The sequence below is a fragment of the Anabrus simplex genome, chromosome 3 (assembly GCF_040414725.1).
Source record: "Anabrus simplex isolate iqAnaSimp1 chromosome 3, ASM4041472v1, whole genome shotgun sequence".
Classification (NCBI taxonomy): domain Eukaryota; kingdom Metazoa; phylum Arthropoda; class Insecta; order Orthoptera; family Tettigoniidae; genus Anabrus; species Anabrus simplex.
In genome coordinates this window covers 182,881,675-182,896,667 of record NC_090267.1, presented here as the reverse complement: position 1 = coordinate 182,896,667, position 14,993 = coordinate 182,881,675, and the positions used below count along the sequence as shown (strand labels likewise).

The 14,993-nt window shown below is 41.3% G+C and overlaps 1 protein-coding gene across 3 annotated transcripts in view; it reads left to right on the top strand.

Annotated features, from left to right (window-relative positions):
• The window catches only part of LOC136866125 (gastric triacylglycerol lipase), a 116,207-nt gene that overhangs the window by 85,678 nt on the left and 15,536 nt on the right, over nucleotides 1–14,993 (top strand). For all 3 annotated transcript variants that reach the window (XM_068226618.1, XM_068226616.1, XM_068226617.1), the window contains exon 7: nucleotides 3,873–4,015. In XM_068226618.1, the coding sequence (XP_068082719.1) occupies nucleotides 3,873–4,015 (143 nt within the window). The remainder of the gene's footprint in view (nucleotides 1–3,872; nucleotides 4,016–14,993) is intronic.

Below are 14,993 nucleotides of genomic sequence, written 5' to 3'. Positions count from 1 at the left end.
GAATTGGACTATTATGGCAATAACACGTTCTGTTTACAAACACTGACATCGGGAAGTTTGGGATCTGTCAGTATCAAATGAAAGTTACGAGTGCCGTAATTCATAGTGGGCGAAGGTTGATCTGTGCGGAGTGAAGTTTTTAAAACCTATAGGTGATCGTGTGGACGGAGGCAGGCATTGGGGTAAGCAGTTATCAAACAAAGCCAAACGTAATACATTGCTTCAAGAAGATTATTCACAGAAATAACCTATTATTTATTGTTCCAGTTAGATTTCCGGTCCATGACTGTTCGAAGGAACTGAATCGCGCTGCAATCCTACTAAGACACAAGGAATGCTATGGGTTGCATATAATATGACTTCGTATGTGTGGAAACGTTTCCATGTGGCTGGAAGTGTTCCCACGCGCCCTGGCCCATACCGCCAAAGTAAAGCAACCCCAGGTTAGAATCAATTTATGCGTCTAGAAGCTCTCCAAAACCGCCAAGTTCCAGCACGAGCACCACAGGCTGACCTACAGGAGGCTTCTGGAGCACGAGTTAGAGACCGAACAGTCAGAAGCAGGCTTCGAGAGGCCAATTTAAAATTCCGACGATCCGCTCAAGTACCTGTACTCGCCAGACGACATCGTGGCAAGAGACTGCAGTTTGCTAGAGATGGTCTGGACTGGCAGCTAAGATATTGGTGTCCTGTTTTGTTCTCGGATGAATATCGTTTAGTTTTATATCTCTCAGATTGTCATTTGCGATTCTGGAGAAGACGTGTGGAGTAAAATGAAATAGCGTATGGCTTTTAGTGCCGGGAGTGTCCGATGACAAGTTCGGCTCGCCAGATGAAGGTCTTTTGATTTGACACCCGTAGGTGACCTGCGCGTCTTGATGAGGATGAAATTATGATGAAGACAAGACATACACCCAGCCCCCGTGCCAGCGAAATTAACCAATTAAGGTTAAAATTCCCGACCCTGTCGGGAATCGAACCCGGGACCCCTGCGGCCAAAGGCCAGCACGCTAACCATTTAGCCATTATTTCGTCCGACAGATGTACAATCTGCGTGAGGCAACTTGGAGGAATCGCAGTATTTATACATGATCACGCTAGACTTCAGGATGCCAAAAAAGTTCCGATATTCCTACAAGAGTAGCGCGTATAAAGATTGGAGTGGCCACCCAGAAGTCCCGACATGAATTCGATTGAACAAATCTGGGACCAACTAGAGCAACGCATCCGAGAGAGAAATCCACCTCTCCAAATTAATAACCCTTGAAGACGCCCATTTTGAGGACTGGGGACGTCTTTCTCAGCTGAACGTGCAGTGCCTCGTCAGAAGCATGATAAGGTGTTTTGAAGCTGTTACCCGTGCGAAGGGTAGCAATACTCCTTATTAAGACAATTAATTACCACGTGGTCATTTTGATGTATGACCAGGGACAACTTGTTTTAAGACTCCTTGTGCAATGACGTGTTGTAACTTTTTGTCCAGAGAATAATTTTCATGTCAAATCTTAATTATTGCAAAGAAGAATAATTGTTTTCGATGCGTGTCTGTTTTCATTTCAGAATGTATGCGTATCATAGAGGTACGAACATATATTTCAGTGACCAAATTTCTTGTTTGAGCAATGTATATTTACGCAAATGTACAGTCACTCTAAATAATGAGCGCATAGTACAGTATTGCAAGTATCCGGAACCTACAAATATAATGTTTGTTGTGTTATCCACATGGTTTGTGTCTACACTGGACGTGTATTATATTTGATAATAATTAAGTCTGATAGAATATTAAATACGAGGAACGTACAATTTCATGCCCTCAGAGTGACCCTCACATCCCTTGTGTCTTCCTTGTTTCGTCCACGTCAAATACCTTCCTAGTTTAAATGACATTTTGTGAAAGCATTTTTAGATATAGTATTTTTTAATTACTTAATTCGTTCCTCCACTTGCTAGCTGTTTTCAATCAATGATTCAGTACCTTAATTTTTAAATATAATAGTCTGGGATGGATGGATATATTTATAGCGTTAGCGAGTAGGGCCATACTGAGGTGGCTGAGCTCCTCGTTTAAGTGGTGAGGTTGACAAATTCTCCTAGTACGATCGGCAAGCGTCTTAATCACTCCGTATTTTTGTCGTGGGTGGTGGTTGGACGTCTTATGAAGACAGCGGTCTGCGTGGGTCGGCTTGTGGTACACTGTGTGTCCCAAGTTTAAATCGGCGGTTTTCATTACCAGAACATCGAGGAAAGGGAGTTTTCCTTCGTTTTCTGTCTCTACGGTGAACTGAATATTAGTGTTAATACTATTTACGTGCTGTAGAAATAGCTGTAATTGTTCTTCCCATGGCTCCAGATCACAAAGGTGTCATCTACGAAGCGCAGCCACACCTTAGGTTTCAGGGTTTTAGTGTTGCGGTCTCGAGTGCTGTTTGTTCGAACATTTCCATAAAGAAATTGGCGACCACTGGTCTCAGAGAACTGCAATGGCGACACCGTCGATTTGTTCGTAGAAATTGTTTTTCTATTTGTTTACGTCGCACCGACACAGATAGGTCTTATGGCGACGATGGGATAGGAATGGCCAAGAAATGGGAAGGAAGCGGCCGAGGCCTTCAATTAAAGTACAGCCCCAGAATTTGCCTGGTGTGTAAATGGGAAACCACGGAAATCTATCTTCAGGGCTGCCGACAGTGGGGTTCGAACCCACTCTCTCCCGAATGTAAGCTCACAGCTGCGCGACCCTAACCGTATGGCCACTTGCTCGGTACCGACAAATGTAGGAGTGGCTATGGTTTGTACAGTACAGTAACGTTTCTTGAAAATGACTGGAGAATTGGACTCCGTTCTACATAAAGTGGTACAGTGTTTTTGAGATGGGCCTCACTCACTTACTGCCACTAGTACAATTTTTGAATTGTGCGCGGAAGTCTATATCCGGCTAACTGCACATAAAATTGCTATAAGATGCTGCGTAAGATAGGACAAAGAGACATTTAATTCCTAGCTGGTTGCATACGTTCGGGAAAAAAAATAGAGGCAGCTGTACCACACGGTATAATACACGTCCAGTGTAGACACAAACCATGTGGATAACACAACAAACATTATATCTGCAGGTTATATTGTTTGTGGAAAAAGGGTACACGCAATACCATGCGCACATTATTTTGAGTGACTGTACATTTGCGTAAATATGCACTGCTCAAACAAGAAATTTGGTCAATAAATATTTATGTTCATACCTGTATGATACGCATACATACTGAAATGAAAAAAGACTCGACCGGGCGAGTTGGCCGTGCGCGTAGAGGCGCGCAGCTGTGAGCTTGCATCCGGGAGATAGTAGGTTCGAATCACACTATCGGCAGCCCTGAAAATGGTTTTCCGTAGTTTCCCATTTTCACGCCAGGCAAATGCTGGGGCTGTACCTTAATTAAGGCCACGGCCGCTTCCTTCCAACTCCTAGGCCTTTCCTATCCCATCGTCGCTATAAGACCTATCTGTGTCGGTGCGACGTAAAGCCCATAGCAAAAAAAAAAAGACACGCATCGAAAACAATTCTTCTTCTTTGCAATAATTAAGATTTGACACGAAAATTATTCTCTGGACAAAAGATTACAACACGTCATTGCATAAGGAGTCATAAACAAAGTGGTCCCTGGTCATACACTGTTAGTCGGCATAAGGCATCAACATACTTACATCCAACGTTTAAGCAGCGTGCAAATCGTCTGGCTTGTTCATTACAACACAGTTTTATTCTACAAGAAACTGTAACATGTTTTCAGTTCACCAATATCTTACATGTTACGTATGATTTTTTAAATGTTTAAACTTTAATTTCAAATTAAAATTGTACAATTTATTCGCAGGTGAATTCAGGAAGTACGATTATGGAGAAGAGAAGAATCGTATTGTGTACGGCTCTCTCATACCACCCAAGTACGACGTGAGCAAGATTACTGTTCCTGTTGCGATAATGTACGCCCAGAATGACATCGTAACCGACCCTCGGGTAAATAAATCTGCTATATACTTTTCAAAAGAAATACAGTATAATATTTGTTAAGTAGCCTACCTATCCTTGCAGTTGGTATAGATATTAAGATAATCCAAAGTGTTGAATATTTTTCAAACAGGGTTTTTTGAAGTGAATACGTATATTTTCTCGGTCCGAGGTATGAGCGGCATTAAGTAAACGACACGTGAATAATTTGCACACGTCGTGGTTAACAATAACTCAGAAACTATACAACGCTGTACCAAGTGGAATACTATTGTGTAGAGCCCGTAACTGTGCAAAGACCAACTTCAATACGCAGGTCGTGACATAGAAAAAACATTGCAGTAGAAGTAACCTGGTACACGAAATTATTACGAACATATTATGCCAATATCGGTAAGGTAACATCATAGGGAATGGAATGCAATGGCGTATGGCTTTTAGTGCCGGAAGTATCCGAGGACATGTTTATCATAGGGAAAAATCACTCTAACAGGGACGAACTATTAAATAAATAAAAATATGACACGCGGATGGCCTTTCCTTAATTAAAATACGGTAATCAGTTTTTAGTAAGTATATAATGTACCCGACTACCTGTCCTAATTATGCCTGGCTAAATCCTGTCGCATTAGGGTCGTGGAGACTCCGAATGGCCCTCTGGATCTAACTGAAAACTTAATCTAATTGGACAGGGATCAGAGAACACATGTGTGAATGAGAATTATAACGATGTAGGGAGATAAAAAGGGAGATAAAAATGATTTACTCTAAAACTAAGGAGAAATTTACCCAATAAAATAACAAACACTGTACATAAATGTAATCAAAGTGACCACGGGGTCTCGCGTCCGTCTGTAATTAACACATTAATTCCTGGAATTTGAAAATACCTATGGCACAGACTTGGGAAACAGATGCCTTACCAACGTCAGATCTAGAGACCGATAATTTTTTTTTTTTTTTGCTTTACGTCGCACTGACACAGATAGGTCTTACGGCGACGATGGGACAGGGAAGGGCTAGGAGTGGGAAGGAAGCGGCCGTGGCCTTAATTATGTTACAGCCCCGGCATTTGCCTGGTGTGAAAATGGGAAACCACGGAAAACCATTTTCAGGGCTGCCGACAGTGGGGTTCGAACCTACTATCTCCCAAATACTGGATACTGGCCGCAATTACCGATGATTTTTAATACATTTTACGTTTGAGTATAGCACTGACTTCTCGCATCCATAATAAATTATCTCGGCTTACGTAGGATACGCAAGACACATATCATGGAACACAACAAGGATATGAGAACGGTTCCTATAACCCACAAAAAATACAGATTCTACGTCCTTGGATGCGGCCTGGACTTTACGGAAGGGATATGAACTCAACCTTCAAAGCGTGCGGTGCTCGTATCCCAAAGCAAGAGAATCTACCACAACAAGACACAAACACAAGTTTCCAAACAACACTCAGCAGAACATGGAAATCACTGCACACAAATATGAAATACATGTACATGAAATAAAAGACACACAAATCTCACTCATCTAGGCATTGTGTGCACGAGATTAGAACCCCCGTACTTTCCGTTTCTCCACTAGTCAGTGGCTCTGTCGTGGGCTCTGGGAAGGCCTGGTCAAGTCCTAACATTCCTTGTAACGGGAACAAAAACTTCCAGCTCAAATCAAAATCTCTTTATTTGCAAATGAGGTGTCTACCTCGGTGGCAAATGGTACACTAAAATACATCATTGTCAACACTAAATGTTAAATTAACAAGAGAAGAAGAAACTTTTCCTACAATACAATATTATATAATTTACACTAACATTTTTTTCTATTAAACACACAGCTCATCCTTAATAAATGTATATTGTTTACAAAATTCTACTTATAATATCTCCGGTACTTACAAACATAGTCAACTCATATACAGTATGTGAAATTATTCAAATAATACTATACAACTGGAATAAGATTAAAATTTACATTGCATTTATTTACTTACTGTATTTATTTTTTACCCATTTTGGAACCTAAGTAGCATAACGACCTGCTGCGTCTTAACCTGAGCCCCTTTTGCCACCGCTTTTCAGAGTTCCTGAAGGGCCTTCACAGCTACCGTAGCGGTCCCAGGCCCCTCGAAGTCTCCCACTGTAATTCACCCCTACAGGCAGTCCCCTACTTCGGCTATTACTATGCAGTTCCTAATTACGCAAGATTTCTCTCCGGTTCAATAATACTATCTCCGCCGTCCCCTTTCTGTCTCTCAGCGCTCGCTTCCTTTGTTCGCTCCGTGGAAGGAAACGAGACTATCACCGCTGAAGCTTCACAGTTCGCAGCCTGGGGAGACCCTTTGTTTCCCTGAATGCGTACAAAATTCGGTCCTCAGATCGCTGCTTGGTACTATTCAATAGAAGTATTTTCATGTTATCGAGTCGCTAGAATTTTTTTCAAAAATGTATTAAACATATAGACATTGTTAATAATTATTGTGAAAAGTAATTTGGTTACCGCCACTTTTAATGAAATGACAGAACATTTTGTCTCGCGCTGCACGCACACGGTACAACGCTTACTAGGCCGCTACAAATTGAGCTTTCCACTTAATCTGTTAAGTCGTACCGCTCAAACGGAAATTGGAAATATTTTTGTTCGATAAAATCTATTTTATTACTTAACATATAACTTTTTTATTTGCTCCTATAGCTTTTGCTTTCGGAAGCCCCAAGAAACTACCTGATCCCCGAAGAAAGATCTTGGGTACGGCCTTGGTAACTTCTTAAAATGTTCTTTTGAGACAATCCTTTTCTCTTATCTTGCGTAATAATAATAATAATAATAATAATAATAATAATAATAATAATAATAATAATAATAATAATAATAATAATAATAACCGACTTATTACACTTTCAATAGTTAATTTTAACTCAACACCAGATGCATACTCATAATAAGTATATGTAGTCCAGGACTCAAAAATCAGAACACAACTGTCAACTGAATATGAGATGAAGGCTTCTCTAAACCACTGTCTTAACTCTCTGTTTCCCATTTTCGCCGATTTCAAAGACAATACAAAAATATTATCAGCTTTACACATCTGTTTCAAACCTATTTGACAGAAGTTTCCTACAGGCTTCTGAAACAAAATAAATAATTTTGGCAACAGGTAACGGTTCATGTTGATCGTAGACATTATAGTCCCCGCGGCTTCGCTCGCGTTTACTAATTCGATCACTAGACGTTTGTAAACCATTTGCTTAAAAACGAAATTAAAAACAACATAGGCCTATTTATCAACACACATATTTCTTACGTAAATTGTATGAAATATATTAATTTTATTTTTAACTAGCAGTTACCCCCGACTTCGCTCGCGTGGATTTCGTAATTTGTTAAAAGTAATCGTTCCTCGGTATTGTACTAAGACATTATCTGAAAATCCCTTAAGTATAAAAATTCATTGAAAAAATTAATTACATTTACCCCAGAAACTCTTTGTAAACCACGTTTGTGGTTAGTACCTTTTGGGGCTAAGATGACCTTGCGACATAGAACTGTATATGTGAGAAAAACTCTTGTCTCATGTCGAAAAAACTCCCAGCATGTTTCTTTATTTTACACTCCATATACCTATTTCCACGTCTGTAACATCTTCAGTTTTTGAGATATAAGTATCCCCGTAAAAAAATTAACCCATTAATCGGACCTTCCCCCTCCTCCACCTAAGTGATTTTCCGAAAATAAAGAAATGCGTGTTTCTTTATTTTCAGAGGAGATTCTAAATACCGATTTTACGTCTGTAACATCTTCCGTTTTTTAGATATAAGTACCCTAGTAAAAAAAATCAACTATTTTTTCACGTCTTATCACTCCCGTCAAGTGCCTTTACCGAAAACACAAAACATATTCCTATATTTTAAAAGGACTTTCCGAATACCAAGTTTCACATCTATAACATGTTAAGTTTCTGTCATATACTGAAGATAACTGGTATCATTTAAAAATTCACCCGCTTTTTCAATTCTTTTCACCCCCTTAAGTGGATTTTCAGGGGGGAAATGCGTGCTTCTTTATTTTTAAAGGAGATTCCAAATACCAGTTTTCACTTCTGTAACATCCTCAGCTTTTGAGACATAAGTATCCTAATGAAAGGAATTCAACTTCTTCTTCACTTCTTTCCACCCCTCTCTCCCCCCTCCCTTAAGTGGGTATTCCGAAAACAAAAAATACGCGTTTCTTTATTGTTAATGGAGATCCAAAATACCAACTTTCACGTCTGTAACATCTTCAGTTTCTGAGATACAAGTATCCTTATAAAATAATTCAAATACTTTTTCAACCCCACCCTCCGTTAAGTTGATTCCTCCCCCTCCAAAAATATGCATGTTTCTTTACTTAAGGGACATTCCAAATACCAATTTTCACGTTTATAACATCTTTAGTTTTTGAGATATATGTATCCTCATAAGAATAATTCAACTCCGTTTTTCACCCCCATCCCCAAGTTGACTTTTCTCCCCAAATTACGTGTTTCCTTAAAGAAGATTCCAAATACCAATTTTTACATGTGTAATTGTTTTTAGATGTGTGTCCTCACACAAATAATTCATTATATTTTTCAATTCTCTCACCCACCCCTTAAGGGAATTTTCCGAAAACAGAAGAATACACATTTGTTTATTATTAGAGGAGATTCCAAATACCAAATTTAACGTCTTGAACAGCTTTACTTTTTGAGATGCAAGTGTCCTCATACAAAGAATTCAACTAATTTTTCAGTTCTTTCACACCGTCTTAAGTAGATTTTCCGAAAACAAAGAAATATGTATGTCCTTATTTTTAAAGGAGACTCCAAATACCAATTTTTACCTCTGAAACATCTTCAGTTTTTCAGATATCGCTATCGTAATAGAAATATTTCAACCCTCTTTTCAGTCCTTTTTGCTCCCCCTCCCTATTTTTTCCGCAAACAAAAAATACATGTTTCTTTATTTTTAAAAGAAATTAAAATACTAATGTTCACGTCTGTAACATGTTAAGTTTATGAGATGTTCTGTAGATATTCTCATTTTAAAAATTCACCCACTGTTTCAGTTCCATTAAGTAGATTTTCCGAAAATAAATTATCTATGTTTCTTTACTTTTACAGGATATTCCAAATACCAATTTTCACGTTTGTACCAATTTACGTTTCTGAGATATACTTGTAGATATAGTCTTTTTAAAAATTCTCCCCTTTGTCACTCTTGATTACCCGCCCCCCCCTTTATTGGATTTTCAAAAACAAACAAAAAATCGTGTTTCTTTATTTCTAAAGGAGAATCCAAACACCAATTTTCATGTCTGTAACATCTTCAGTTTTTGAGATACAAATATCCTCATAAAAGGTATACCACCCTCTTTTCACCTTTTGTCACCCCAATCCCCAGTCAGTCAGTCAGTCAGTCAGTCAGTCAGTCAGTCAGTCAGTCAGTCAGTCAGTCAGTCAGTCAGTCAGTATTTGTTATTTTATATATATAGATTATGTTGTTACGTTCAACTTAAGATACGGGGTTATTGGATGGTACATATAGGCAAATACAGTAGAGACAATACGCGACACTCTGCGAGATATCGAGGGACAGCGATTAGAGCTCTCTCTCTCTAACGGAGTGACCTGAGAGTTACTGATTCAGTCATAAGAGCACGTGTATTTGTTTGTGAAGTTTTTGGCGTTATTTATGCGTTTGCATTAAGTTGACATAAGTAAATAGTAGCGTGTGTCATCCCTTTATATCTCCTCTCAAAATAAGTGGAAAGATGTGTGCTGTGTTTGGCTGCAATAACTATGAAGTGCAGAAAGATTCGCGGTCTTTCTTCCGTTTCCCTCGTGACAAGAAAACATAAGTAAATATTATGTTTGCATATATATTCTTCCAGTTACAAAGAGACTGTTATAGTACTTCCGAAACTACTGACCTGCACGACCCACATTTTAACTGGCTTAAAATATAATAAGCTTATTTTATTGTATAGCGCAGCAGTTAACCTTCAATACCGATGTGTTGTTGTAGGTGTGAATTGTGGGTTTGATTTAATTCAGGAAAATACATATGCATATGTGTGTGGCTAGTTGTGTTCCAAGTTACCCCATTTGTAATGCCGTAAAGCGTTGTCGAGCATTGAAGAAAATATAGGTGATTTAAGAAATGTACATATTTTGTTGAAACAATATGATGATGCAAATTTGCTTGACCCTAATATAATGGCATTATGGCAAGTATTGCTTATATGGAAATTTTTAATGTTTTTGGGGCTAAATTTATATATTTTCTTTATGTTAGTAGGCTTCAAGTTAAAAAGGAAAATTGTCCAGATCTTAAATGTAAATTCATTGAATCAGGTGTGTAAAGAATGTGCCAATATTTTTGTTGACAAGTGTTTTAATGTGATGGTACAATGCTTTCGAATGAAAAAAAAGACAAATCCTAGCCGTGAACGTTCAGGCAGGAATGCTAAAGCCAAAAAAGTAATGCATAAATGAAAGATCAAGCCCTTTCACAGCAGTCCATTTTACATCTTGATTATATGTCTAATTTCAGTCTTTAAATAATAACCTATTAAATAATTATCCATTCATTTACCCAGAACTGCTTTAGAAACTTTGAAGTTAATATCTTAGTAACATTTGCTTTCTAGACGTAATTTATTTATCCATTTCCGTATATACATTTCTATTGATATTTTAATTTAGTGCGTATTTTCAGGTCACGTCACTAGGAGCGCCACTTACGACTTGTCCCCCATTTTAACAAGGCTAAATCCGGAAGTGTCGCGTATTGTCTCTGCTGTATTTGATATAGGCCTAGTACTGAAACCACGTTTTTTGTTTTCCTAATAGAGCTTCGGGGTAAACTATATTAAGCGTCTTTCCATTTGGAGCTAAGATGTATAGCCTTTCCAACTCTTGAACAATCTACGTGCAGTTGACCATGCCAGAAGCATCGTTTCCAAATATTGGGTCCTATATGTGTAAGCGATTGCCCTTGTGCATTGTTGATGTAGACCTAACTAGCAAAACTCAAACAAACGGGAAACTGCGGACGTCTAAATTGAAACGGTATATCCGAAAGGATAATTTGAGTACAAGGAATGGATTCTACTTCGCCTAAGGCATATCCAGTCATAATGGTGGCTTCAATAACATTCAGCATCAGTTTCTTGACTAAAAGTCGTGCTCCGTTGCAGAGAGAACGAGGATTCATATTCCTGAGGAGGATAATTGGTGCCCCAAGCGTCCGCTCCATTGTTCGAGTGTACTCCAGATGACTCCAAGTTGTTCAAAAGCTCTGTAGTGTAGTTACAGCCACATCTGTATTTCATGCCGGCTCAATGAAAATGGAAATCCTAGACTTGTAAATTTGTAGAACATCAGGTGATACTTCTCTAAAATGTTAAGTGAACGAAATGAATATTGGGTAAATAAATAAATAAATAAAATGATTAAAAGGGATATACATAACTAATGAAACCTGTATAATGATTCATCTAAGAACACGCCTTTGTTAAAAATTTCAGATCTCTGCGCGCCGTATATTTGCCTTGGTATCGCACACATACGCACAAAACACTTCTGAATATTATGGACTGAAGGTGGTTCTTCGTGTCTGGGACCGAAAATAGCTTCCTATGCCATGGGCTTAAAATGATTCCTTGACTTGTAGTACTTACTTTATGTACATTGCCTAGCGACAGTGAATTTATGCATTTAACCCTGGTGATAGCACGTTGAATTGTCCCTTCGCAACACACGTGTTCTGCTGGTTTTTCGTTCATATCTCACCAACGAACGCAAAAATAAAAAAACCGTCTTCGAGGTGCATCTACCTATGTTCAAAATTTCAGATCTCTGCGTGCCATATATTTGGCTGGGCATCTCTCTCTCTCTCTCTCTCTCTCTCTCTCTCTCTCTCTCTCTCTCGCGCGCGCGCGCACACACACACACACACACACACACACAGAAATACTTCTTTTCTTATTATTATATATATGAGCGAGTTAGAGTACCTCGGGAACAATTTTAAACTGGTTTTTGTTGACTTCGATTTTTCCCTGATTTTGAAAGTGCCGTTAGTTTTCTTCTGTCACGTCAGGATCTTTCCCTGTTGCTTATCTCCAAGCTTTTTATTGTATCTACGATGGATTTTTCGGATGGGGGATGGGAAGCCCGCTGACCCAACGTGGCAATCTTCATCAATCTACATTGCCTCCGATATGCTATTAATTTCTAAGAAGAAAAGACATAGCAGGAAGAAGTGGGAAATGAAACAAAGGAGTATCTGCTTGTCCCCATGTCAGACATGCTACCAGGCCAGAGTTTGTGTTGGGTAGGTGGTGTTGAGGCGTGGTATTAAGGATTAAGGATTATGTGTAACTATTAAGGGTTAGGGAAAAGCACATAGGCGGAAAAGGAAAGAGCCTACATGTAAAACCTGACATATTTTGATAGCACATGCAAAGGAAGTGGTTTCTGGAGAGGTGCAGGTGTTTGTGTTAGTTGAGAAAAGATATCATTTACCAGCCATGAGCCATAATCTCGACAGTCCAGTTATCAAGGGATCAGTCGGTCTGGACACTGTCATGACTAGCGCGGGCCTTGCCGATTGCGGAGCCATGCGCCTATAGCCACTAGGGCCTACCGCCCCGCTTCGCTCCCTTGGGGTCCCTCCTACCCAGTCTCCGATCCCGGAGATTGAGGCTAAATCCGCCAAGATGGGGGCCTCCTCGATGGAGATGGGACATGACGCCGAGCCTCCTTCCTTTCTGCCCGCGCAATGACCCGGTAAACAGAGCAACTGTGATGACAGGCGCGCAGTTGACGTACACCGGCGCCTCCTTAACTGCCGCACAGGGCGTGTAGTGGTGATCACCCCCACAGCGGTTGCACCTCACTAGGAGCATACACCTATCCTGATGGTGGCCCCACTTCAGGCAGCGGAAACCCTGTCAGAGCTACCGAGCGGAACGTTTTGATCTCACCCGACTGCAGCTGCACGCTGAGGTTCTCTCCTGATTGGCTCCTCGGTCGACCGCTGTCCTGGGAGCAGTCCTGGGTTGCGACTGGGCGGCCCTTTCCTGGTGAGCCGGCGACGTCTTCTTCTTCTTCTTTATGGTGCATCGGCGGCGCCTGCTTCTTGGCAGGGGCGGTCTCTTCTCGGCTGGAGAAGAGGTCTTGTCATGGTGGTCCTCCTCCCTGCCTGGTGACCCTGCGGTAGCGGGTAGCCGCGCTGCAGAGCCGGCTTCTCCCTCCTTATGGCTGGCGGCGGTGGCGTCAATCACTGCCGACACCTGATTTCGTTCCCTATCCTATGGGGGCGCACATCGATGTCTGCAACATAACAGACTCGCTGTCAGCCCGGGCTTGTGTAGCAGCCTCCGAACGCCAGGGAGCGTCCTCCTCTACTGCCGTGCTGCCATCCGCCGTCCACAGCGCCTTACTGGATTGCGTCCTGGTAGTAGGCCCTTCTTGGTAGGCCTTGGTCTGCGTCCACCTCGCAGAAGGGGCGCTCGGGAGAGCGTTCTGCGTCCACTTCGCAGAGCCGAGCCCCTCGACGTGGGTCGCGCAGTCGCGGCGCCAGGGGCGACGTACTCCACTGCCGTGGTTGCGTCGCTGGTCTCCGGCGTAGACGAGAGGACTAAGTCGGTATTAACCGCCTTATTCCTCACCCATCTGTCCTTCCTAGCCGTCTGCGTGGTGGCTGTGCTGGTCACGGGCTTCCATTGGTAGGCGTCGAACATCCCTGGTACATCGTGTCTGAGAGATCTCCGTCACAATATTGTCCAGGCGCTCCTGCTTGTGATCCCTGATTATTAAGCCTTCGGAGAGGAAGCTCTCGACGTGCTTCGTAGGGGAGATCCTGTTCCCCTTGGACAGGGGGTGGCGCATCATGTGCAGGACCATGTCCCGCTCAGCGGCTGCGTTTTTCTCCGGCCTGTAGTACACGAGGAGAGCCTGGTTCACAGAGGTTGCACAAATCTCTCGGAATACAAAGACGTCAGAGGGTCACACCCGTCCCTGTAGGCAGCCCATCCGCCTCGGTCTCCACCGCCGTCATCGGGGTCCTACTGAAATAAAAACATGAAAGAGAGTTATCACTGAAAATTGCTTCCTGACAATGATGGCAGTGCATAATATAAAGTACACACGGTAGACAATGCTCTCTTGGAAGATGAACAAACAAGTACAGTTGCCTGACTAGTACTTGGGAACTACAAATAGCCTGGCGAAGAGAGTGAGTCAGTGGGAAGCACGTACGTCCTATCGCTGTGACTGCCAAACTCATCCTCCCATCTACGATGGAGGAGTCGCTAGTGTTCTTATACTGAACGATGTCGAAGCAGCTTGGCGGGAGTGGGAAAGGGAGGGGGGTTGGTGGATGACCTCGTAGAGCAGCAAATGCAACTAGCATGGCAGCGACTTGACAGTTTAAGTGTCGCAATACTTGCGTTATTTGAAAACGTATCTCTGTACAATTTGTATTTAGCGGTTATTAGATAGGAAGAATATTGCCAGGCTTAGGGATTTCGAAACGTGCATGCCTGTGAACGAAGTGAGCAGCGACGACAACGAGAAAGCGGAAGAGACTTTCCTCTTGGCGACGACAAGCGTAGAGTGTAGACGTAAGTGTAAAGCCGGTTAGACACAGGACATTTATGTTATATTCGTCTTTTTATAGCTCAGCTATTCATTGTATATGAATTAAAACAATCCTGTATTTCCGTTCCTTCAGATCTTGTATGCCTCTTCTGTTCCTCTTCGAAAGTGCATAGACAAACATGATTTTTTTTGTTATGTCTGTGGAAATTTCATCATTCCCAGTCAAAGCGCAAACATCAATGCATTTGTAAAGCAAACTAATTTTGCATTTTTCAGAGTAAAATTGGTGACCAGGATAAGTTATGAGCATCCCAGTGCCGGTTTTCATTTTCTCTATCGAAGAACGTGATG